Below are 27,722 nucleotides of genomic sequence, written 5' to 3' on the forward strand. Positions count from 1 at the left end.
TAGAAATATATATATATATATATATATATATATATATATATATATATATATATATATATATATATATAATAAAGTATAATTGTTAGATTAAAAAAATTAAAGATTGTGTTGTTCATCAGCAGTGGGATCTCATCATGTTTCCTCTTCAGTGTTCCTCAACTGCTTTCTCCTGATGAATTCACAGCCTGAGGTTAATCGTGATCATTCATCTGCGTTTATTTGACAGATTTTAGATTTGATCTTCTGTGACAGTTTGCCATCCTCGTGTTTATGTGTCACTCATCATTTGTGTTGCATTTTTGCTTTTGCTGAGCAATTTCTCTCACAAGAGTTTGATCAAACCTCAGTTAAACAAAACCGACAACACTGTTAACACAAGATCACGTCTCCAGTATTTGTGCATTAAATAAAAAAAAATATATTGGTCAAAACAATAAAATAAATAAATATTCAAAAAAAAAATCAAACAGTATTTTTATTATGTGTGTGTTTTGTGTATTTATATATCTGTATACAAGTTTTAATTATAAAATTAAAACATAATTAAAATAATAATAATTTATAATAATTATTTAGTAATAAAAACAATTCAATAGTAATATTTAAAAAAAAATAATATAATAATATTATGTTATAAAATTAATTATTAGTGTTAGATTTAAAAAAAAAACTTTATTAGATAAAGAAAAAAAAGAAAAGAATTAATTAAATTAAAATAAATGCTAAATAGATTGTTTAGAATCACTGACCTCTGGACGCTCAAGAGAGGAGAAGAGAGGATGGTTTAATGAAGGGTTTTTCTGCTTTACGTGATGCATCTGCTGTCAGCGTTCAGAAGGAAGTTTCTCCAGGAAGGAAACACAGAAGTTATCATCAATGATTGATTGTTTGTGAGCGGAAGTTCAGGGAATGAGGTGAGGGAGAACCGGAAAATCCTGATACAAACTCCATTTATTTCAGAAACAGTGGGGTTTGTGCTCCTGTGAGGAAAAAATGAAACACTAATGCAGGGGCGTAGATTACGCGGGGGATGCGGGGGACGTGTCCCCCCAACTATTAGTATCACGGAAATTCGTCCCCCGCACTTTTTCGGGCAAGTGTGTTCATATAGAGGTTTTCAAGAGCTGGTGTGAATAAATATAGATTTAAACTCAAAGAGACAGGATAGTCTGCGCATGACCTGATGTTTTTTTCGGACCGAGAAGGCGAAATGAACATCACGGAGCGCTAAACTCCCATGCTGTGTGTGTTTCATTCATACTCGAAGACGGAAAGTCATAACAGGAAACTCCTAATATGGACAAAAGCGTCCAGCTATCGCTGTATGAAAACAGTTTGTTTGTTTCAGAAATCTCCAGCAGGTGATAAAGTATAACAACAATGCAGTGCTAATTGACATAGCATTTATTACAGTATAGAAACTATTCTGCCTTATTTTGTGATAACAATTGTTTGTAGTATATAAACAAATCATTATTATTTGTTATTGTCCAGCAGTTATAGATTTCTTAGCCAAAAAAAAAAGAAAAAAAGAAAAGAAAAGCTAGAAATTAGACAACAATTACTTGCCTTTAGTATCCACTACCAGTCAAAAGTTTTTCAACAGTAAGCTTGTTAATGTTGTTTAATTCTCTTCTGTTCTCCAAGCCTGCATTATTTGATCCAAGTACTGCAATTCAGTGAAATTTTGAAATATATTTACTAATAGCTAGTTTTAATTGTTTTCTATTTGAATATATTTAAAAATGTAATTTATTGGGATTTCAATGCTGATTTTTCTTTTTTGCATCATTAGTCCAGTCACATGATCCTTCAGAAATAATTCTGATATACTGATTTGCTGCAACAAAAAAGAAAAGAAAAGAAAAGAAAAAACCTTATTATGATAATGTTGAAAACAGCTGAGTAGAATTTTTTCAGGTTTCTTTGATGAATAGACAGTTCAGAAGAGCAGCATTTATCTGAAATAGAAATCTCTTGTAAAAGGATGTCTTTATCATGAATTTTGATCAATTGCTAAATAAAAGTATTAATTTTTATAATTTATTTAAGAAAAAAAAAAAAAAAAATATATATATATATATATGCTGACAAAGCTTTTGAATGATATGGTGTATAATGTTGCGAAAGCTTTTTATTTCACACAAATGCTGATCTGTGGATCCTTCTGTTCATCAAAGAATGCTGAAGAAAATGTACTCATCTGTTTTAAATATTGATAATCGATATATTAGAAGGATTTCTGATTAATGTGACACTGAAGACTGGAGGAATGATGCTGAAAATTCACCTTTGATCACAGGAATACATTACTTTAACATTACATTACTTTATTTAAAATATACTAAGATAGAAAACAGGATTGTCCTGAAGAGCGGATGTGCATCTACATGTTCAACACTTCACTGATGCTGATGAGATCATTATAAACATATTTATTATTATTACTGTCCATTACTATATCATTGGTGTTTTTTTAGGTGATTTTTTTAATTATTGGACACTTGTTTGTTTTGGTTGTTTTAATAAAACGAAACGAAATGTGTTTTACGTGTGTCTTCAGGCTCCAGCTGATTGAGGATCTGTCGTGTGAGGATGTGAAGAGATGCTACAGGGGTTCAGTAAGTATTTCTCAACATGATCTTCCTGTAGAAAACACTTAATGACTCGATGAAGTTTGGATGAAACGCAGATCTTCAGGACGATGTGTTTCTCTTCACAGACCGTCAGCAAATACAACTCACAGTACCACAAACTCTTCTCGGCCGTCCCGAAGGAGGAGATCCTCATGAAGGGTGAGCTTTAGCGCTTTGAGCTGCTTCAGAAATGACTGCTGTAATACGTGACAGATATTGTGTTTCATATGACGTGTCTCTTCTGGTGCTCTAGTTTATTCCTGCGCTCTTCTGCGGGACGCCTCTACGTCTCTCCAAACTGGCTGTGTTTCTATGCAAACCTGTTCGGGAAAGACAGCAAGGTTTGTGACACTTTCTGCAACGTGCAAATGAAAGATGTTCGATTATAAGGATTCCAGATAAATATGTGACCAAATCTGCAGAACTATACTTTTTTTTTTTTTAAAGAAATACATTTAAAATAAAATAAAATCTAAATATTAGGTATATATATCATGAGCTGTGTGTGTGTGTGTGTGTGTGTGTGTGTGTGTGTGTGTGTGTGTGTGTGTGTGTGTGTGTTGATGTTGTGTTTGCTGGCTCAGGTGTGTGTCCCGGTGGGCTCTGTGCAGCTGGTGAAGAAACACAAGACGGCTGGACTGGTTCCTAACGGACTGGTCATCTCCACCGACAGAGGACAGAAGGTCAGAGGTCATACTGTATTTGACCCAGAGATCTCTGTTGTATCTACACTGTTTCTCTCTGATAGAAACTACAACAATCAGAGCTCATGGAGATCTATAAAACTCAGATCTAACCAAAACAATAAACATTATACATCATCCAAACATCATTAAAGCACTATTATATCATTTTATATGTGTGTGTGTGTGTGTAATGTATTATATATCACAGTAATCATTTGATGGGAAAAGTTTGATATGATAATAGTTGATTTAATATATATATATATATATATATACAGTACAGTACAGACCAAATGTTTGGACACACTTCTCATTCAAAGAGTAATCAAAGCAAAAGGTGGCTACTTTGAAGAATCTACAATATGACATATTTTCGGTTGTTTCACACTTTTTTGTTATGTGTATAATTCCACATGTGTTAATTCATAGTTTTGATGCCTTCAGTGTGAATCTACAATTTTCATAGTCATGAAAATAAAGAAAACTCTTGAATGAGAAGGTGTGTCCAAACTTTTGCTCTGTACTGTATATATATATATATTAGTTTGTATGTTGGGATTAAATAAATATATGAATCTCAATATAACAGATTTATTACAATTAAAATATACATATTAATCAGACGGTGTGCAGTTGAGGCTTTATTCTCTTGTGTTTCTTGTTTCCAGTATGTGTTTGTGTCTCTGCTGTCACGAGACAGTGTGTACGACGTGCTGAGGAGAATCTGCACACACCTACAGGTGACACACACACACACACACACACACACACACTCACTCTCTCACTCACTCACTCACACACACACACACACACACACACACACACGTTTGTTTTTGTGTAAAGTGTGTTCATCCCATAGGTGTAATGGTTTTTATAATGTAGAAACTGTATATTCTATGGCCCTTCACCAACCCTACACCTAACCCTAACCCTCACAGGAAACTTTGTGCATTTTTACTTTCTCAAAAAAACTCATTCTGTATGATTTATAAGTGTTTTGAAAAATGGGGACATGGGTTATGTCCTCATAAGTCACCCTCTCCTTGTAATACCTGTGTCATACCCATGTCATTATACAGAGTTGAGTCCTGATATGACACAAAAACAAGAGCACACACACATGCGCGCACACACACACACACACACACACACACACACACACTCACAGTATGTTAACAGTTGTATGTTTGTTTGGTGTGTAAACAGATGATTTCTGTGTTTGATCGTCAGGTGAACGATAAGAAGAGTTTAAGTCTGAAGCAGCTCCTGGAGGAACCTGGTTCTCTGTCGACGGTACAGTGATTCCACAGCATTACGAGCACACACACAGCTGTTTGTGATGTTTATGTCTGATAAACTATTCTCTTATATGAACTGCATTTTGTGCAGGATGAGTCTCCAGTGTCTACTGATTTCACACCGGTGCTGAAGTGGCGCGGTAAACCGTCTGCACCCTCCGTGTCTTCATCACTGACAGACCTGCTGGAAACCTCCACGAGCAGCCAGAGCACAGCACACACACCACTGGAGGGTGAGACACACACACACACACACACACACACACACACAGACACGCACACAGAGGCTACGTTCACACTGCAGGCTGAAACGACCCAATTCAGTTTTTTTTTTTGCCCCTATGCGACCTGTATCTGATCTTTTCATGACAGTCTGAACGACACAGATCCGATCTTTTCAAATGTGACCCAGACCACTTGGGTATGTGGTGCTGAATCCGATACGTATCCGATCTTTTGAAATGCGACCTCTGTCTGAACGGCCAGACCACATGTATCCGACCCGTACATCATTGATACGCTACAAACGTCATAATTCTGCGTTGAAGTAGGCGGGAACGAGAAGAGCCACTCACATCAGTATCCCACCACTCGACTCCACACCCACACGCTTCTCTGTACCGACGTTGCAAAACGCCACAAAAACTCTCCTCCTTCTTTTTAATTTTCTTCTTAAAACGAGCAGATTGTAATTGTGCTGGCTCCGTTGGGAAAATAACTTTATTATTGCAAAAAGAGCTCCGCTGTTGACTACACCGTTGTTGACATCTATGTTTAACGTTAGTTACTTGCGCAAACAACGAGTGACGTCGTTCACCGTTGAGTACTCTTCTGCGCATGCGGGTCACTTCTGGGTCACTTCACGTTCACACAGGAGATCACAAAAGGTCGCATTTAATTGGAAATGTGAACGGCCTTGCTAAAAAATCTAATTTTTTCAAAAATCGGAATTGAGCATTAAGCCCTGCAGTGTGAATGTAGCCAGAGACACACACACACACACACACACACAAAGACACGCACACAAACACACACACACAGACACGCACGCACACACACACAGAGACACGCACACAAAGACACGCACACACACACACGCACACACACACACACACACAGACACGCACGCACACACACACACAGAGACACGCACACAAAGACACGCACACAGAGAAACACACACACACACAGAGACACACACACAGAGACACACACACACAGACACGCACGCACACACACACACAGAGACACACACACACAGAGACACACACACACAGAGACACACACACACAGACACGCACGCACACACACACACAGAGACACACACACACAGAGACACGCACACAGAGACACGCACACACACACAGAGACACGCACACACACACACAGAGACACGCACACACACACACAGAGACACGCACACACACACACAGAGACACACACACACAGAGACACGCACACACAGAGACACGCACACACGCACACACACACACGCACACAGAGACACGCACACACACACAGAGACACGCACACACACACACAGAGACACGCACACAGAGACACGCACACACACACACGCACACACACACACGCACACACACACACACAGAGACACGCACACACACACAGAGACACGCACACACACAGAGACACACATGCACAGAGACACGCACGCACACACACACACAGAGACACACACGCACGCACACACACACACACAGAGACACGCACACATGCACAGAGACACGCACGCACACACACACACACAGAGACACGCACACACACACAGAGACACACACACACGCACAGAGACACGCACACAGAGACACACACACGCACACAGAGACATGCACACACACACAGAGACACGCACACACACAGAAACACACACACACAGAGACACGCACACAGAGACACACACACGCACACACACACACGCACACACACACACACAGAGACACGCACACACACACAGAGACACGCACACACACAGAGACACACATGCACAGAGACACGCACGCACACACACACACAGAGACACACACGCACGCACACACACACACGCACACACACACACACAGAGACACGCACACACACACAGAGACACGCACACACACAGAGACACACATGCACAGAGACACGCACGCACACACACACACAGAGACACACACGCACGCACACACACACACGCACACACACACACACAGAGACACGCACACACACACAGAGACACGCACACACACACAGAGACACGCACACACACAGAGACACACATGCACAGAGACACGCACGCACACACACACACAGAGACACACACACACGCACAGAGACACGCACGCACACACACAGAGACACGCACACACACAGAGAAGGACACGCACACAGAGACACGCACACACACACACAGAGACACACACACAGAGACACACACACACACAGAGACACACACACACGCACAGAGACACGCACACACAGAGACACACACACACACAGAGACACACACACACGCACAGAGACACGCACGCACACACAGAGAAGGACACGCACACAGAGACACGCACACACACGCACAGAGACACACACACACAGAGACACACACACACGCACAGAGACACGCACACACAGAGACACACACACACACAGAGACACACACACACGCACAGAGACACGCACGCACACACAGAGAAGGACACGCACACAGAGACACGCACACACACACACAGAGACACACACACAGAGACACACACGCACAGAGACACGCACGCACACACACACACACACAGAGACACACACACACACAGAGACACACACACACGCACAGAGACACGCACGCACACACACAGAGACACGCACACACACAGAGAAGGACACGCACACAGAGACACGCACACACACACACAGAGGACACACACACAGAGACACACACGCACAGAGACACGCACGCACACACACACAGAGACACACACACACACAGAGACACGCACACAGAGACACACACACACACAGAGACACACACACAGAGACACACACGCACAGAGACACGCACGCACACACACACACACACAGAGACACACACACACACAGAGACACACACACACGCACAGAGACACGCACGCACACACACAGAGACACGCACACACACAGAGAAGGACACGCACACAGAGACACGCACACACACACACAGAGACACACACACAGAGACACGCACGCACAGAGACACGCACGCACACACACACACACAGAGACACGCACGCACACAGAGACACACACACACAGAGACACGCACGCACACACACAGAGACGCACACACACACAGAGAAGGACACGCACACAGAGACACGCACACACACACAGAGACACGCACGCACACACACACACACACAGAGACACACACACACACAGAGACACACACACACGCACAGAGACACGCACACACACACACAGAGACACGCACACACACAGAGAAGGACACGCACACAGAGACACGCACACACACACACAGAGACACACACACAGAGACACACACGCACAGAGACACGCACGCACACACACACAGAGACACACACACACACAGAGACACGCACACAGAGACACACACACACACAGAGACACACACACACGCACAGAGACACGCACGCACACACACAGAGACACGCACACACACAGAGAAGGACACGCACACAGAGACACGCACACACACACACAGAGACACACACACAGAGACACACACGCACAGAGACACGCACGCACACACACACACACACAGAGACACACACACACACAGAGACACACACACACGCACAGAGACACGCACGCACACACACAGAGAAGGACACGCACACAGAGACACGCACACACACACACAGAGACACACACACAGAGACACGCACGCACAGAGACACGCACGCACACACACACACACAGAGACACGCACGCACACAGAGACACACACACACAGAGACACGCACGCACACACAGAGACACACACGCACAGAGACACGCACACACACACACACAGAGACACGCACACAGAGACACACACACAGAGACACGCACACACACACAGAGACACGCACGCACACACACAGAGACGCACACACACAGAGAGACACACACGCACAGAGACACGCACACACACACACACAGAGACACGCACACAGAGACACACACACACACAGAGACACACACGCACAGAGACACGCACGCACACACACACACACAGAGACACGCACACACACAGAGAAGGACACGCACACAGAGAGACACACGCACGCACACACACACACACGCACCCACACACACACACGCACGCACACACACACACAGAAACGCGCACACACACAGAGAGACCCAATGTTTCTGGACGCAGACTTTTATCCTCAGACGCTGTTCAAACACACTACATGATTATAATTGAACACGCTCTCGTTCACATTCGAGCCGCCTGTAGAGAGTTAGAAACCCTGCTGGCTTATTAAGATGTTTGTAGGGTTTGACGATGAGTGCGTGATGTTTTGTGACCCTCAGAGAGACGCCTGGAGTCGGAGAAGAGTGAGTCTGAGCTGGGTCTCGTGGAGCATCATCTGCTCAAGTTCTTCATTCTGCTGTGAGTCCGGGCTTCACATGAGGAGTGTGCAGAAAGACTGTGTGTGTTTGTGGAGTAATGTCGCCCTCTGCTGGTTGTTCAGTTCAACTGCTCTAAAGCCTGATTCAGACTCTGATGTGATTTTACTGCTGTCTGAATCCGGATCCACATCTCTGAGTTCACACCTTTGCACTTCGCTCTGGTTTGCATGCATATCTATTACTGATAATAGAAAATGCTGGAAAGTATTTACAAGAACAATATTTCATAACCGCTCCACCACAGCAAGTGAGACCCAAAAGAAGTAAGAGAAGAAAAGCACATAGACATTTGAAAAGGGTCATTATTATGGCACCAACATATGCAATATAGTTTTAAAATATACATTATATAGACCTACAATTACATAAAAATATAAACCAAGCATATAAGGTTAGACATAATAATGATTTGTTAATAATTTAATATATAAAAATATACATTATTTATATTAATAAATAATGTATAATTGTATAAATAAAAACGTGCAATTATCAAAAAATATATTTATAATAATTAATAATGGCAATGGGAACTACTGTAATAGTGTAACTTTAGTCTTATTTTTTAATGGAAAGTCATTAACAGGAACATAACAAAAACATCAAAATGTCAAATAAATTTATAATTGTATGCATAATAATCTTTAAATATGAATAATTGCATTTATTATGATAATGTCATGAACAATAGCAATCAAAAATGTCAAGCATATTAATGTATTTTTTAAATAAATAATAATGAATGATTACATATTTTTATTGTCAAATGAATTTATTTATAATTATTAATGCAGATTTATATTTTTAATTATATTGTTTATTTAAATTGATATATTTATAATTATACTTGTACGTTTACTTTCTCAACCAGAACATTGATTGAGATGATGAGCATGCATGTTAACCCTTTGTGTGTTTGTGTCTCCAGCATCATTCTGCTCATCTTTTCATCGTGTTATTTGACATTTCGCGTCTGCAGTCTGGAACAACAGCTTTCTTTCCTCAACACACAGCCGGCGATGAGTGTGAGAGAGAGGTACACACACACACACACACACACTCACACACACACACACACACACTCACACACACACACAGTCTCGTCCCTAAGATCACTGTAACACACACTCTTCCCACAGGTGACCCCGGTTTAACCCCGTGCTAACATCCAGAGCAGCGTCTGTAAAGGGTTAAACCAGCACGAGTCAGGAAGACTCCAGGAACTGGTTCTGAGACCAGCATGAGATGCACATGTTCACCAGTGTTTACTGCACGGCTACAAACATCTCACTCACTACTTCACTCTCATACACCATTACATGTATATTTATGTATATTTTACAAAAAAAATGTTTTAATATTTTAGTAAGTCACAAAATAAGTATAAATGTTTAAAATGCATAAATTATATTTATACATGTATATTTATACCATTTTTAAATATTATAATTAATCTAATTATGTATTTTAATTATAATATTTCATTTCGAAATTAGTATAAATTATATATAATAATTCATTATTATATATGATATTTCATTTCCAAATATGTATACATTTTGTATATAATAACTACCGTATTTTCCGGACTATAAGTCACACTTTTTTTCATAGTTTGGCTGGTCCTGCGACTTATAGTCAGGTGCGACTTATTTATCTAAATTAATTTGACATGAACCAAGAGAAATGAACCAATAGAAAACATTACCGTCTCCAACCGCCAGAGGGCGCTCTCTGCTGCTCAGTGCTGCTGTAGTCTACAGTGAAGACATAGAGCGCCCTCTCGTGGCTGGAGACGGTAATGTTTTCTCTTGGTTCTTGGTTCTAAATAAACGTGAATTATAGTCTAGTGCGACTTATATATGTTTTTTTCCTCATCATGACGTATCAATCTGAGAGCGTTTGGTTGCTGTGAAGAAAGCCTGTCGTGTATTTGTCTGTAATCGTCAAATCTTCTTTATTTTGTGATGTATTAACGTGCATTATCAGAGGCATCTGTAGGTCATTACGTACTTGAAGAAATGATGTAGGAAATCAATTTGTTTTTCTTGTTTGTTGTAAACGAGTGTGCAGTCGTGATGAATGGCAAAGCTCATGATTTTGGACACGCTGTAGACGTTTTGTAATTTTCTGAAATTAAAAGATGAGAGGTGGAAAGTTCACATGATTCTGTGTCTATTCACGTCGTATAGATGAATAAAGAAACACGTCTTGTAGACATCTCTGTGATGAACGTGTGCTGTTGGGATGAATGCAAGTAATCATTCTCGTTATTGGTGTTATTAACACCGAGATACTGTTAAAATTTAAATTAAAAAATAGAAATATTTTCCTTAGCAAATAGCTGGATAGTGTGTGTCTGTGTGCTGCAGTGTCAATGTGAACCAACAGAGGGCGCTCAAACTGGACAAACACACTTCAGGGCAACACAGTGTTGTTTAAAAATGTTTATTGGCTTTTAAAACCACTTAAAAAAATCTCACCTGTGAGTACTTTCCATTGGAAAAAAAAAAAAAGGAGAAAAAACAAAACATCGCTGAAACACTTCTGCAATATCAACAAGCTACGGTCCACATAGAGCAGATACACCAGCACATCAGAGGCTCAAATCTACAGATCCAAACTGACAGACAGAATGAACATGTTCTTCTACAAGACTGACCTGACGAACAACATCTGCGACGTCAAACCCTGTGTATCAAAAGAGGACTGGAGTCTTACTGCTAAAATAAAAACGGTAGTTAATCAGTGCCTTAATAAACGCCGGAACGTAAAAAATATGTACAGCTTTCTTCACATAGCCATTTTATATTTATATATATGTAAAATAAGAAAGATTAAAGAACAAGAACAACGTTCATTAACAAAAACGGACTTATTTTAACTTAGTTAACATATAGCTTCTGAAGAACTACTTTTGTCCCCTCTCGTCCTGTTTTGATTGGCTAAAAGAGTGGTCACTACAAATACTACCATAGATAGTTTAACATACATGCGCACATACAGTCATTTTATAACATGGTAAAGCATGTTGGCTTTTTTTAACTTGCTGTAATTTTAAATATATTTTCTTCTCGGGTACGAGAAGTTGTACAACGCAGATCTCATTGAGATTAGAGCTCATTGCTACACAAGGCAATTATTCATTGTCGTTTTCGAGCACAGGTTAGTAATTCCCCTGTTTATTGTCATTAGAAGAAAAACAACGCGGGCACCAATTGTTGTTTGTTGACATAAAAGAAACCCAACTTTTAGTGCAATAAGATGAACGTTTTCAAACCATTTCCAGTGTCTGCTGCTTTGATTCGACAAAATTTAGCTATGTCACGATTAAATTAACTTTATATTTGTCTTATCTAATTTCTTTTTTTTTTTTTGATAAATCCATGCTTTAATATCCTCTCTTCATTTGCACATTACATCTGCATACGCAGGAACCAATAAACTTCTAAGAAAAATGGTATATTAGCAAGCTACAGACCCAACATTTACTAGCACATCACAGGAAGCCAGAAACGTACCGAGCGAAACATCGTGCTGGCTATGGATTTATGATCAGTGTTTTCTTCTTAAGGGCACTCGAATCTACCTAAAAATCATCACCATTAGCATCTTGATAAAATGGAAATCTCATGATGACAACTATGTCGTTTTTACAAATGTCGCATTACCTACAGCTTAGAAACTTAGCCTTCGTGAACTTGTACAGCATGCTCCCCATACATAGTTACCAATAAATCCGCCATATACATACTTTACACAAAAGCTAATTCACTCACTGTAAAAACAAACAAAAACAGTCAAGATCCCTTTTTTTTTGTTGATGACGGCCTGATGTAAACCTCATTGGATCGCAATCTCTTGTTCTCCACAGCTTCTCTTTGGTATGGAGTTAAGGCTGGAGAAACGACACAGGTTTGCCTGTTGATCTCGAGTTGGTAAGAATATCTAGCCATCACCATACCGTCGTCACTACCAGTTTGAAATTATGTGCTAGCAAAGCCTTCAAAATGGCTAGCAACCATCTGATGATGGACAATGCTAATTCACGACAAGTGCACCAAGGTCGTCCTTTTAAAGTAATCCTTGAATTCAGAAGCCTTTAATGAGATGGGATAAGGCCTTAGACTCTGGAAATAAGGCAGACGAGTCTTTATATTCCCTTTTTTTTGAGAGAAAAACAAACTGGAAATCTCATCCTTCCCCAATAGTTTGGATTTAACAGTACTGGTATTATGGCCTTAAAACCTTTTTCCCCCAAAAATGTGTAAAATCACTTTGACAAAACAAATGATGGCTGATGAAAGGTACAGTAAATGCGATTCTTTAAGTCAGCACCAAGTAGCACCTAAGATCTCCGCAGTTCACTGAACTGACCGGTTTACGATATGTAGATGTGATATTTCACCTCTGCTGTACTTATGGTACATGGGGGCACTTGCAAACTCGCAAAAGCCACATTACTGGATCTTTAGACAACGTTCTAGAAAGTGAGTTTCCCCAACGTCAGTGATTTGTTACTTGGAATATTGCATTTAGTTTCAATACGAGAACAAATTATGCACTTGTTTTAGTGGGAGGAAATATATGAAAGAGGGATGTGCTTGTGCACCATGTGATGTCTCATCATATTGAACGTACTTTACTACCAGCTGGAACCAGAGGAAATATCTGACCGCTCACTGTAAATGACTTTGGAAATGACTGGAATGATTATGAAATCATACAGCAGGAATACAAACAAAACGATTGTAAAAAATAATAATAAAATCAGATAAAGCATATGCCTGTAAGAGATTTACCTCAGGCTGGCACTTTACACTGGACAGTCCAAAGTGTCCAGATTTTTGCTGCACAGACACATCATTCAATATTTTTGTACGTTAAGGATACACAAAATGTCGCAATACAAAAAAAACAAACGCTGAACAGAAACCATAAATATAAACAACAACAGCAACAGTAAAAGAACGGAATAATATCATCCCAACATTTCCACGGTTGGCTGGTCTTTATTCTCCAACCAATCAAAACCAGCAGAATTCACAGTATCGCTGCAAATCTGCTGAAACAGAGGATCGTTCTTCAGTTCTTCCAGTGTGGCGTCTTCATATTGGTCCTGCTGCTGACTGGGGTCAAACAGCAAGTTGGGGTCCAAAGTGTTCAAGTCGTTAATGCTACTCGAAAGGTCAGAAGTCAACCGGATATCGTTCGAAAAGTCAGAGGCGACAGCACTGAGCTCTGAAGCCACCTGTCCGACGAGTTGGGAACTGGGGTTGAGGCTGTCCTCCCCCAAGAGATCCTTGACGGTAGTGTTGAAGTCCAGTTGCTCTTGCTGCTCCTGATCCACAACCTGCTGCGAGGTTTGGGGCAACAAGTGCTGCTGGGTGAGACCTGGGTCAACTTGTAACTGTTGTTGGTCCGGCAACTGCAACTGTTGGTCCTGGAGTTGCAACTGTGTGTCTTGAAGTTGCAGCTGTTGATTCTGGAGTTGTAGCTGTTGATCTTGTTCCTGGAGCTGAAGCTGCTCTTCTGGTTGCTGCAGTCCTGAGCCTGATTGTGCTCGACTGTCACCAGTGGAGAAGGAGACTTGCTCCTCTCCCGCACTTATGAGGTAACCCGTCTTCTGGAAGTCAAAAGGCAAAGGGCTTGTGTCCAGAGGCAGCTGCTGGTTCTGAGAGTTGGGGCCTCCGGGGAAGCCCTGTGTCGTCTCCAGGATTTGGGTTAAGTTCATCCGCGCTGTATAATTGGCGGGCAGGTTATTTACACCAAGCCCTCGCACTGTGTCATCTCCATCCGTGTCCATCTTGCTAAGGAGCACGGTGGTGATTTTAGCACTATTGCTTTGCTGCCCCTGATGACTGATGGGAAGCAGCTCAGACTGCATCATGATGTTTAGTGGAACTGACTGGCTCCTCTGGGCCAAGCTGCTGGCACTGACCACAGACTGGTTGTTGGACAAAATGTTCAGGACCTCAGATGTCAGGGGGCAGTTAAAGGGAGAAACAACAGACCGTGGAGTGGTGACTGTTTGTGCAGAGGTGCCGCTAAGGTTACGCTGACGAACTGCTGGGCTAACGCTGCGACACCGGAAGGTTCCACCTCCAGATGTAGATGTGCTTCCTGCTCCTTTATTGTCCAACGGAGCTGGGATGGCAAAACTTTCTTGCTTGCTACTAAGGGTGGTTTGCTGTCCTTGTTGCACTGGAGAAACGGTTGTTAACCTCCCCAAGTTTCCGTCCTGATGCCTTGACTGACACTGGAGAGATTGACCTGGGATGGCAAAAGCATGTGGTTTACGGAAGTGGTCCTCGACCAGATCCTGGTAACTGGGCAGGATGCCAATGGTGGAGCTGGTGGATATAACAGGAGACCCTGCGGTGCTGTTGTACCTGTTGTTGATCCACTCCAGCTTGGCTTTATCTGGGTGGGTGGCCATTGGTCTTTGCATGGGTTTCACTGGACTGCTGGACACAACGCTACCATCGTGATATCCAGTTATACTAGAGTTTATAGGAGTGAACGCAAAGGGATTGCGGCATTCGATGGGGCTCGGAGGAACACTGCTGCTGCAGTTAGACAGTGGAGTGCTGATGGGTGTATGGCGCCCACCCAAGAAGCTATCCACTGGGGTAACAGGTGCCATTCGAGAACAAGGACTTTCTCTGGTCAAGCAATGACCCCCTGGTAGCATCTCAGAGGTAGGAGTTGGAGTAGGTGTTGGTGTCGGTGTGGGTGTCGGAGTTGGCGTGTGGATTGGCGTGGCGCTACTGTGAGACGAATGATAGAACTGTGTACTTGTCTGATGGGGCGACAGGATTGTTCCTTGGCCAACCGTGGCTTGACCTTGTAGGGATATATCAACACAGCTCAAGTAGGATTGCAAGCTGCTATTCAGCTTCATCTGTTCCTCCATCTGTACAAGCTCTTCTACAATACTGTCCTGGGTCATATCATCATCATTGAAGGGAAAATAGTCCATGCTTGCTTGGGCTCCTTCAAAATCAACAATGTCCTGCTGAAGAGTGAGCTGACTAGTGGTCTCAGTTTCCTGGGCGGTCAACGGTAATGGATTAGCGGCAATCTGTTTGTGTTCTGTTTGCATCTGTTGTGAGTAGTCTTGCAGTGAACTCTTGAGCTCACTTACAGTAGATACCTCCTGAGAAACGTCACTGCTGATTTGTTGGTGAGTTGAGATTTGCTGCAGTAAAACTGTGCTTTTAGCAGGAGCAGTTTCATTCTGGCTAATATCAGCAGCTTCATTTGCGAGTTGTAAAGAGCTCTGAGGATTAACCATCTGGGAGATGTCCAGGGCTCCAATGGGAGTGTCAGAAAGAGCTAAGATCTGAGTTGGAAGAGAGCTACTCTGTTTTAGTGTAACTTTGCATGGAGCGCTCTCTGGTCTTGCTGGAGTGCCAGGTCTCTGAATCTTCTTAGCTGCTATTACAATACCAGGCTTGGCATTGCTTCCACTATCCAAAGGTTGCTGGGAAATGAATACTCTTTTAACTGGGATTGTATGGGTTTCCAAAACAGATGCAGAACGTTTACGAGGGCTTTTTGGACCAAGAACAGCATCTTTAGAAGAAGTGCTTGCAGTTGCCATCGCACAAATGGATGACAATTCAGCATCTACATTCTGGCTAGTAACAGTTAAATACAAAGTACTTTCTGGGTGATCGTTGTTATTGCTGCTCGGGGCAAGAGCCCCCATGATTGTACTTGAAGGGGTTGTAGAGTCACTCTTGGTCCTTGTCACTCTCTCAGGCACAGGGGATGCCTTAATAAGAAGAGAGGGTTCACTGGAAGCCCTGAATTTAGTGGCTCTTTCATTCTTTAGTCCTGTTCTTGCCCCTGATGCGGTGATTTGTTTATCAACAGCAGTAGCTGAGTAACTGTCATTCACAGCTTCAAATGTCACTTTTACCTCATTAGTAACAGTGGATGCTGCTGGGGTTGGGGTCGTAGAGGGATGTCCAGTTTTCCCAGATGACTGAAGAGACATGACAGATGCCCCATTCTGCGCTAGCTGGATTTGGCTAGATTCTTCCAGGAAAGCTGTGCTACTGATACCTGCCGAAGCAGGTCTCAAAGGGGTAGGAGTAATACTATTACTACTGCTACTGTTAGGCGCTAATGAAATTGCAGTCATCTTGACCACATTGACAGAGCTAACATGGGGCGTGGGCATCACCGTCTTGATGGGGCTGTTGGTGATAAGAAGCGTTTGGGGCGAGCGAAGTGCAATGGCGCTTGTGGCAGAAGGTTTAGGTAAAATCTGGGCATATCGGTGTCTGGCCAACCTGTCACCAACTGGGCTGGCAGGGATATTTTGGGGCGTTTTTGGAGACTGCTTAACAGGTTGTGTCACAACCTGGAAGTTAACAGGTACAACTTTTCCCTCTGCTGCCCCAACGGGACTTGGAGAGGTCATTAGTTGCCGGTTTCTCTGAACCTGCAAATGACACAAACAAAAGCAATCTAAATAATTTGTCATTCAGCAATGTCTAATCATCCATACCCTGCTATCAACCAAAAATCTGCTTACTGTGATAGGACTTGGAACAGCAGTGACCACGATGCCTATGGTTGGTTGAGGGGACAGTAGTGCAGGACTTCCAGAGGTCAGGCTGGATCCAGGGCCGGGTGTGCCCGCTTCTGCCCTTCTGGCCTGGGCATCAGTGGGCAAAGGAGAGGTGAGCTTCTGTTCCTGTTGTTTCTTCTGGATCTTCCGCTGCAGCTGTTGTTTGGCATCTACAGAAGGCGAAGGGAGGGTCTTCACTTGGGGCTGGAATAAGTTGGCTTCACCAGTTGGCACAAAGGCAGAGGCAGGCGTAGGGGTTTTCATACCTGTATTTTATCAAAGAGATTCTAGTTAAATACAAGTAACGAACATAGTTTGAATGCCACACAAGTAAAACTCGTGAAGGGTGCAACAAGTAGCTGCTACAACCGACATTTAATCATGCATCGTCTAGATTTGTATGCAAGGCCATTTTTGTGTCTTGCCTGTTGGGGTTCCAGTCATGACAGTAAGAGCTGCCATGGATTTAGTGCCTATATAGTGACTGTTGAGAAGAAAGCGTGCCAATTCCTCCACACTGTCAAACTGGCGACTCAAAACCTTCTGAGCCCATTCGCAGACAAGACCGCAAGCTGCCGAGCGCATCTCATCCTCAGCACTGGGAGACTGTCCAGTCGACTCCAACAACTCACACTAAAGAAGCCCAGCATTAAGAGGGGATATGCTTATCAAACTTCATTTGAACACCAACACAATGCTGTTGCAATTAGAGCATGATATGAATCTCTTGTTTTGGACTTGACAGAAACAGGATACTGACCCCATCTCCTGATTTGTGTAAGTCCAGGTTAGGGAGTGATGGCATGTGCACAAAGGCTTTTTTTCTCAGTCCACTATAGCAGTACGTAACACATTGTAAAGGGTCACAACAATTCTCAATGAACACAAAATGTTTCAAAAGCAAATGTTGTGAAGCTTTAGGTAGGAACCTACGGTATCTCAAAATCAAAATATAGGCAGTAAGATATTTCCACACAAAAGGATATTTTGATTTCCCCCTCATGCCCAAACGGCGTGCCTTCATGTTCGGAAAAACATTTTTCATGATCTTCCCAAAATCAGCTGCGCTTAAAGGATGGTAACCCAGATTGTCGCAATAACTCCTGAAACACAGCATCAGAAACTGATGAGAACAAGCAAACACAACCTCTGTCCATTCCAGTGTCAAATCACTCACTTGTATTCGTCGTACACCTCTTGTTTTGGCAGTGAGGTTTCTGGGTGCTCTTCCAAGTGATTTCGGATCCAGTTGAATGCGTACATCTGTTGAGTCCGACTGGACGACATGGAATTCTGGTCGCTTTGGGGAAAACAGAGGAAAATAAAGGATTAAAACAGTGATGGTGCAGCACCAGAAGGGTGTGTGTACATTTGTTGGTCCTGTGTAATATATCATGTTACAAATGATTTCATAATTATTTTCCCTTTAATATAGTTAAAGTTGTACTACCATATTGCAGGACTTGCAGAGCCCCTCTGATTTTCAGTTCTATTGGACATCATGTTGGTAAAGAGGGGTTGACATGATGGACAGATAAGGGAAAACAAATGATAAAACACAGGAAGCCTGGTATTGCAGTGTCATAATTTACACAAAATCTATATAAATGGCGAAATGATTAGCTCATAAATCAATGTGAAGCGAACAACAAACGCAAAATTAAACATTATAAAAAAAATTATACTTGCAAATGTTTAGAATTTTTGTTTTTTAGATTTTTATAACAAATATGCATGTTTTACTGAATGTAAATAAGAGTGAATCATAATCATTAGACGTATATGCCATGAGAGTATTTGATATCGCAAAGCACAAAAATCACAAATAAGAAGTTCAAATCATAAAAACAGAGGAGGGGGATATGGACAGGAATATTGTAGATAAAAAAATAAAATGTACCTTTTGTCATTGCCACTACTGGGACTAGAAGGCAACTTAAGGTAGAGGTAGAGCTTCTCGATATCTGTAAACTTCTCAACATCTTGCTGTGTAAATGAACAACACAAGGAATATGAGACAAAGGCAATTCAGACAAGTTTGACATTTATTTTTACTCTTTAAGAAAACGGCATGTAAACATTCATGCAAAGGTATTAAACGTAATTAAAGTGTGAAAATCAGTAAAATTCTATGACTATACTAAAATGTATTTATTATTTCAAATATGACAATAGTTGAGTTTTTCCAATAAAAGTTTATATTTGGTTGAGATGGAGATTCCACTGCAGCAGGAATCTGATTTAGCAACTTTTTAGCAACCTTGATTTCTGGCCCCTGCAAAAGGCTCCGCAGCCCATGACATCACTGTATTCATTTCCACGAGGTTGCTGTATTGTACGGGCAGAAGCAGAGCCCCTGGAGTCGGTCAGGTGCACCGTACCAGAGCGTGTCTGTGCTTATGACCAGCAGCAAACCTGCAGTCTTGCACTGGTCTTAGCTGGTTTCCATGTAAACCCTGACAGTAAACATGCATGTCAATGCTGACAGACTGGCAACACATCGTTTCAGCACAGGCTCCGCCCACCTCGCCTTTCATTGGCTGGTGAGAGTGATTCCTCTCACCTCGTCCTATTCTATTTGCCTCTTTGTTGCTAGGGGGAACCAGCGCTCATGAATGGCTGGACAGCCAATGAGAGTAAGAGAAAAAAAAAAGAAAGACAATTCACTGTTATTACCTAGACGTACCATGTAGTGGTTATAAATCCTTCCATCCAAAGCAAACAGCCTTATTATTATTCTGTTCGACTCTTTACAGGCTTTATTATGCTCATTCTGTCTACTCTAGAGCTTTATTAATACCTGTGATCATTTTACACCATCATTCTAACACACTGTGACATCTTTACAGAGTAGTTATCTTGGCTCTGTTTGGCAGTAGCAGCCAATTGCTGAGCAACAAAACACATTACATGTAAAATTGTACACTGTAACTCATATTCTGCCACACACTATTGTATTTTGTAGCATATGTATAGTGCATCTCTAAATTCTGATTGGATCATTTGAGTTTGAAGTCGTTTTATGTTGCTTTCACAAACAGCTTCAGTCGCACTAATTAACTAACTATTATTAGCTGGTGAAAGAGTTGTTTATTCGGATTCTGATTAAACTATCAAGTGAACATTGGTGTCTTATCATATTGGGGTGGCCATCCCGTGTCATGTTGTCCCAAACAAACACCCTTTAACCGTGGTAAAAGACACAGTTTGAGTATCGTATTACTTTTACTGTCCTGTTTATTTGTACATTCACACACTGTAGTTGTTGTGAGTAGCTGTTAATGTATTGATCAGCTGTACTCACAACAATTTCCATTAGCATATCAACATTGTATGCTATTCTATATTCAGTCCAATCTATACAATTCCAATCCATTCCACTCTATCCTGTTCAAATCTATTCTATTATATTCCAATCTATATAACAGCATTCAATTCCATTCTATACAATTCCAATCCATTCTATTAAATTCCAATCTATATAACAGCATTCAATTCCATTCTATACAATTCCAATCCATTCTATTAATTACCAATCTATATAACAGCATTCAATTCCATTCTATACAATTCCAATCCATTCTATTCAATTCCAATCTATATAACAGCATTCAATTCCATTCTATACAATTCCAATCCATTCTATTCAATTCCAATCTATATAATGGCATTCAATTCCATTCTATACAATTCCAGTCCATTCCATTCTATTCCAATTAATTTTACTCCATTCCAATCTATAGAATGTCAATGCATCCCTTTCTATTCTATTCAAATCCATTCTATTCAATTCCAATCCATTCCATTTTATTCCAGTCCATTCAAATCTGTTATATTCCTTTCCAATCTATAAACCTCCGATTAATTCCACTATATTCTATTCCAAATCCATTCTATTCAATTCCAATCTATATAACGGCATTCAATTCCATTCTATACAATTCCAGTCCATTCCATTCTATTCCAATTAATTTTACTCCATTCCAATCTATAGAATGTCAATGCATCCCTTTCTATTCTATTCAAATCCATTCTATTCAATTCCAATCCATTCCATTTTATTCCAGTCCATTCAAATCTGTTATATTCCTTTCCCATCTATAAACCTCCGATTAATTCCACTATATTCTATTCCAAATCCATTCTATTCAATTCCAATCTATATAACTGCATTTTATTCCATTCTATACAATTCCAATACATTCCATTCTATTCCATTCCATTATACTCCATTCCAAACTATAAAATTAGTGAGATATATCTCAATTGGACATATATCCAATTGCATTCCATTCCAAATCAATTCTATATAATTCCATTCCAATCTTTACAATTCCGGAGGATTGACCTTTCAGTTTTGTCAGCTTCGCCTGGAACATAACACAAAATTGTGGATATTTCCGTCAAGTTTGTCTAACTATCCTGAAATGCCTCTTTAGAGATCACAGGTAACTAAAAGCCTGCTCTCTGGCAACAAAGAAATACTCAACCAATATTCATCAGCAAAACAGCAGTAAGACAAGTGCAAGGAATGACTTCTTCATTTAAATCCTCACTTGAAGTTAACTTACAACATTTTGCTCAAATATGTTGAGAATGAACAATCGTTCAAAAATCACTGTGGATTACTATTAATACAGTATAAGCTAATAACACAATACTTGAATAAATACTGTGGTAATTAATGGTTACCATACTCAAATACCATGACATTTATTTGATCATTCAAGTTAATTCACAGAATTACCATGGTACAAATGGAGTAGGTGATACAGCAAATATTTATGAATATTACAGATATTTAAGTTCATAACTTCTGTGAATCAGTTCAGCTGTTCTTGTAGCTTAAGTGACGGCTCGAAAAATAGTAAAAAGGTATTGTTAAACAAAGACAAAGTATTCTATGTAGTGATATAATGACAACGTATTGTTGTAATCGGTTACGCTAGTTTTTGTTTTCAATATTCAGAATGTACTTCTCTGAAACAGCACTTTTAAAGCACTTCAGAGCAAATGCAACACATGTCACACATATTAAATATGTTCAAAAGGTTTTTAGCTATCCACCTTTCTCCCGAGTAACTGATGAGCAACTATTGGAAATCTGGAATCTGAGGAAGCAAAAAAAAATCTAAATATTGAGAAAATCATCTTTAAAGTCTTAGCAAAGCATATTACAAATCAAACATTAAGTTTTGAGATATTTACAGTAGGACATTTGGTCTAACTGGTGTAACTTCTACAAACATGTAAAGGAAGAATTGTGAAAAATACATCATCCGAGAAAGATATAGCAGGACACTACGATACTCCCAGTTGAAGAATAACTATAAATGATTCCAATGATAACTGCTGAAGAAAGCGCTGTTTTGATAAAAGCGAGTGTCCTTCAGATGACACACACACACACGCGCGCGCGTGCTGGAACTAAAAATAAATCACACAGTCAGACAGTAACAAATATCACTAACATACTCTTTACACGATCAGAATAGTCTCAAAATGAACACATTCACCAAATATGACTCACAAACTAGTGGCCTCATTCACAAATGCAAAACAGATCTAAAAACTGAAACTTGTCCAATGTTTTTAATAACATACCACCATAAAACCCATACTGTCCTGTCCCTGCAGCGTGCACTGGTTTTCTGTTTGCATGTAATACTCCTATGATCTTCTACACCAGCCTAAGTGTGTATTATACAACCAGAGCACTTGACACACAATACTGCATCCCACAATGCAATGTGCTCAGCTTGACCTTCCATTTCCAGCGTGATGAATGAACCAGATGCTGGTTTATCTGGTTCACCAGTGGCTGATAACTACATAGATGGGAAGCCAATGGCCAGTGTAACACTGCTATTTAAAATATTTTTTAATAACTTAATGCCAAATCAGCAGAAAAAACGATTTTCATGGTAAATTCAGTAATAGAAGTAAAATACAAATAAAATCATAATAAAACCTTTAGTTTGATATTTGACAGAAAATCTAAAATGGTCACAGGAAAAGTATTTTTTTTTAAATACTGTTAATAAAAATAATAATAAATTATAACAATTATAACAACATTATAAACATAATACTTCCCCGATATTATCTCATAAAAATGCTATTTAGAAGCAGTGGCAACAGCAATATAATAAGACTTCAATATACATAAATAGTTACATTTATAAATAACCTTTAAGATCTTCAACCAAGGGAAACTACAATATAAACACATCTATAATATAAACAACAAGACATGTCTGATAATACCGAATGTTTCTGATTAATGACATGACAGACTTACCAAAATACTCTCCACTTTTGATTGTACTGATTTGCTGTAAAACAAGAAAAACAGATTATTAGACCGGTTGTGCTTCAAGAATAAACACACAAACAAGACAAGCTGTTGAGTTCCTGATAACAGGGTGTTGCGCTTGTTTGAGATAAAAGAAAAGAACACCTGTCTATTCATTTAACAGGTTTGTTGGTTCTAGAGAAATTACGCTTTTATGGTTAAGTGCATGTAGATCATCTAAAATCATTTTCATGTCTGATTTATATGAGAAATTAGGTACAAGTGGACTTTCAAAATCAATCAGGCGTCACATTGAACTGAAATCAGACATTGTATTCAATGATATCAGATAACCCATGCAATTAAATCATACATCCATTGCAATTAAAATCAGACATCCAAATGCAATGCAATTAGACAGACTCTGACATGATCACATGCACTGAAATCAGATATTACTTGCATCTGAAATCAGGTATGCCATTGCAACGACCTCAGAAGATCCATGCAACAAAATCAGACACCATCCCCAAGCAATAAAATCAGATATCATACCCAATCAATTAAAACAGACATCCCAATGCACTTATAAATTAGACATAATTTGCTGATTTTACGTCTGATTTCCAGTTTGACTGGATTGGGTTGAATGATTTCGTTATGATGTCTGATTTTATTGCATGAGGACTTGTCTAATTGATTTCTGAAGTCATTGCATGAGATGTCAGATGTAACTGCATGGCATGGCATATCTGCATGTCTGATTAATAATTGCATTGGAATGTATAATTTAATTGCTTGGATTTGATGTCTGATTTTATTACATGGGGACGGTGTCTGATTTTATTGCATGGTTTCCTGATGCCACTGGATGTCTGATTTCAGCTGCAATGGATGCATGATTTTATTGCATGGGGATGGTGTCTGATTCTATCTGGTTGATTTTCTGATGTCACTGCACAGCATATCTGCATCTCAATGACATCAGAAAATCAAATCAGATGGTGTCTCAATGCAATGAAATCATACATCTATTGCAACAGAAATCTGACATTTTAAATGAAATATCAGACATAGTCACATAAAATGAAATTATACATTACATGCATGCCACTAAATGAAATCAGACCTCCTATGCAAATACATCCCAAGCAGTGACATCACAAGATCCATTAAAGAAGAAAATCATTCATCATAAGCAATATAATCAGACATCCAAATGCCATGGAAGTAAAAATAGCAACGCAATGACATATATATCACATGCATTTGAAATCAGCTGCACCATGCAATGGAATCAAATAATCTAATGCATTTATAAACCAGCCATAACCACATGCATCAGATCCATAATCACAAATCAGATGCATGCACATGCATATTAATCACAAATCAGATGTGCCATGCAACTAAATGTAGGTCTGCTGTCCATTAGACATCTGACATCATATGTAAACAGCCTAGCATCACATGCAATGGAGATCAGACACCGATCCAAGCGCAACCCGTCACATGCACGCGCTGTTGAGAGCGCAGAGATGTTTCTGAGATCGGATCTCTCACCAAATCGAGTTCTTGATCTTGTTGTACTGCAGCGCCGTGGCCTCGGGGCTCTGCAGTGACGTTCCGGGAGCACCGGGCAGTTGTTGATCATCAGCCATCACGGTGAGATTCATGCATGAGAGGAGGAGCAGGAGCAGGAGGAGGAGGACAGCTTCAGCGTGTAGGCCTCATGTGAGCGCATAACGCCCGGAGCCGCGGTGAGACGAGCCTTTACCGGGAGCACGGACCGAGCAGAGCGGGCCCGGCTGTCGGACTCGGACGCATAAACGAGCGGCGGGCGAGAACAGGGCGGAAATACACTGAGATTCTCGCGCGGCGGACAGAAACAGCAGCAGCAGCCGCCACGGACCGAGCGCAGGCGGAGACTGCGCATGCGCACTGACACACTCCCGAGAGACAGCCGTACAGGGATAAACAGAACTGATTCAGAAAGATTTATACACTTGTAGCTAACCCTAACCAACCTATACAAAAGCTCAAGATGTAACAATGTAGTACTTTTCTATACAATTAGATACTAAAGAGTGCATTGGTATAACATGACCAAAACGTAGTATTACTATAGTACATTTTAGAACTAGCGAATAATTCGCAGCTCGCTGATGTGTTCATTAAATGTTTCCAAATTAAGCTCTTAAACCTCCAATTTGAGTCTGAATACAACAAAATAATTCTACACTGTCCTCTGCTGGTGAAACAGAAGAGAAACACACAGCGTTTAATGTAACTCTACTGCCCTCTGCTGGTGATACACAACAGTATAACAACACTAACCCACTGCACCCATCACACTTCTGCTTATATTATGACCAATTTTATATTCAAACCAACTTGTTTGATTGCACCAGCTATGTAGAATATTGCAGTATATTTCTAACTGCATGTATTTTTTTTTTACAAATAAATATGAAGAATTTCACTCATAGATGATCTTTAAATAAGAAAATAATTTGAAATGCTGATGTCAATGTACCATAAGCGCTCACTTTTCTCAAGTGTTGTTTATTAAAGTTATACTGAAGTCAGAGGTTTGCCCATGAAAAATGTGTGCTGCTTTAAAAACCCGCAAAATCAAAATAGCAATTTGCAGTATTTTATTATTTCAGTGCATAATCCAATCACTTTGCATTCAGCAGTGTTGGGCAGTAACGCGTTATTAGTACTTTTGACAGTAACTAATACTGTAACGCATTACTTTTTAAATAAATTAACTCCGTTACCGTTACCACATGGTGCATTGTCCGTTACTTTTTAAATAATTAATTAATTGACTGAAGTGCAGCATAACCCGTTTGCAGCAGCGACGCTTTGTAGGATTGGTGGATGCTAATCACTGTAAACACGAAGACGCACTGTGGGCGTGTCTCCGTTTATTCAAGTGTGTGCGGCAGTCATGGCGAGTCAAGGCGAGAGCAACACGAGTTCCTCAAAGTGGAAATATGCTCATTATTTCACTTTAGTTGAGCATAAAGACAAAACCTTTTAGTCAAATGTAAGCTGTCTTTCTGGTTCGAATGTCCTATCCTAGCCCATGAATTTCCAATCCGTGCTCAGATTGTGTAAACCGTACCCTCGGTTTTTGAATCTGTACCCACGAATTCATAATCTGCGCGAACACTTTCGCAATCTCTTGATTTGTAAACTGTAGCTTACTCACGGATTCATGCAGCGAGCTCCTACGTGTTAACATACAGTTTTAATGAATATTATTATGTGGAATGGGTCTACAGCAAAGTGTCTTAAGTGATTCTCTGTATGTTTTTCTCATCCAGGTGAAATATTGTTGAAAACATGCACCTGTCTCTACTGTGGAGTCGCCGGCTTTCAGTCAGCTCCTTAGCATGATAACATAGATTTCATTTTTAAACAGCATTTATATAGATTCTGAATAATTCAGATTGCTTTCATTTATTTATTTCAAAATGTTCTGGGTTATGTTGTCCATTGTTGATAGTTTTCATACTTAAGCTGTGAAAGGAAAATTTTTAAGGGCTCAACACAACAGCTTTTATGATTCAGAGGCCACTTTAGTTT

At 40.5% G+C, this 27,722-nt stretch overlaps 2 protein-coding genes across 9 annotated transcripts in view; one reads left to right on the forward strand and one right to left on the reverse strand.

Moving 5' to 3' along the window:
* The window catches only part of LOC113066589 (neogenin-like), a 1,074,835-nt gene that overhangs the window by 960,735 nt on the left and 86,378 nt on the right, over positions 1-27,722 (forward strand). The gene's annotated exons all lie outside the window — the stretch shown is intronic.
* Positions 14,207-27,092, reverse strand: LOC113066588 (DNA-binding protein RFX7-like). Its single transcript, XM_026238498.1, has 10 exons — positions 25,689-27,092; positions 24,132-24,165; positions 19,731-19,816; positions 19,281-19,319; positions 19,008-19,130; positions 18,817-18,933; positions 18,591-18,675; positions 18,256-18,463; positions 17,795-18,096; positions 14,207-17,701 (listed from the first exon to the last, which is right to left on the reverse strand). Exons 1-10 carry the CDS (start codon positions 25,799-25,801, stop codon positions 14,228-14,230), a joined length of 4,581 nt encoding a protein of 1,526 aa, XP_026094283.1. The 5' UTR covers positions 25,802-27,092; the 3' UTR covers positions 14,207-14,227.

Source organism: Carassius auratus, chromosome 50, assembly GCF_003368295.1.
Source record: "Carassius auratus strain Wakin chromosome 50, ASM336829v1, whole genome shotgun sequence".
Classification (NCBI taxonomy): Eukaryota; Metazoa; Chordata; class Actinopteri; order Cypriniformes; family Cyprinidae; genus Carassius; species Carassius auratus.

What these genes read in the sequence shown, in the direction of transcription:
- LOC113066588 (XM_026238498.1), bottom strand. Translation starts at nt 25,801, where the DNA reads ATGAATCTCACCGTGATGGCTGATGATCAACAACTGCCCGGTGCTCCC. An exon ending in AGTAGTGGCAATGACAAAAG is followed by an intron (nt 19,320 to 19,730) that starts GTACATTTTATT and finishes GATGTCCAATAG; the next exon opens with AACTGAAAATCAGAGGGGCT. An exon ending in CTGTTCCAAGTCCTATCACA is followed by an intron (nt 17,702 to 17,794) that starts GTAAGCAGATTT and finishes TGTCATTTGCAG; the next exon opens with GTTCAGAGAAACCGGCAACT.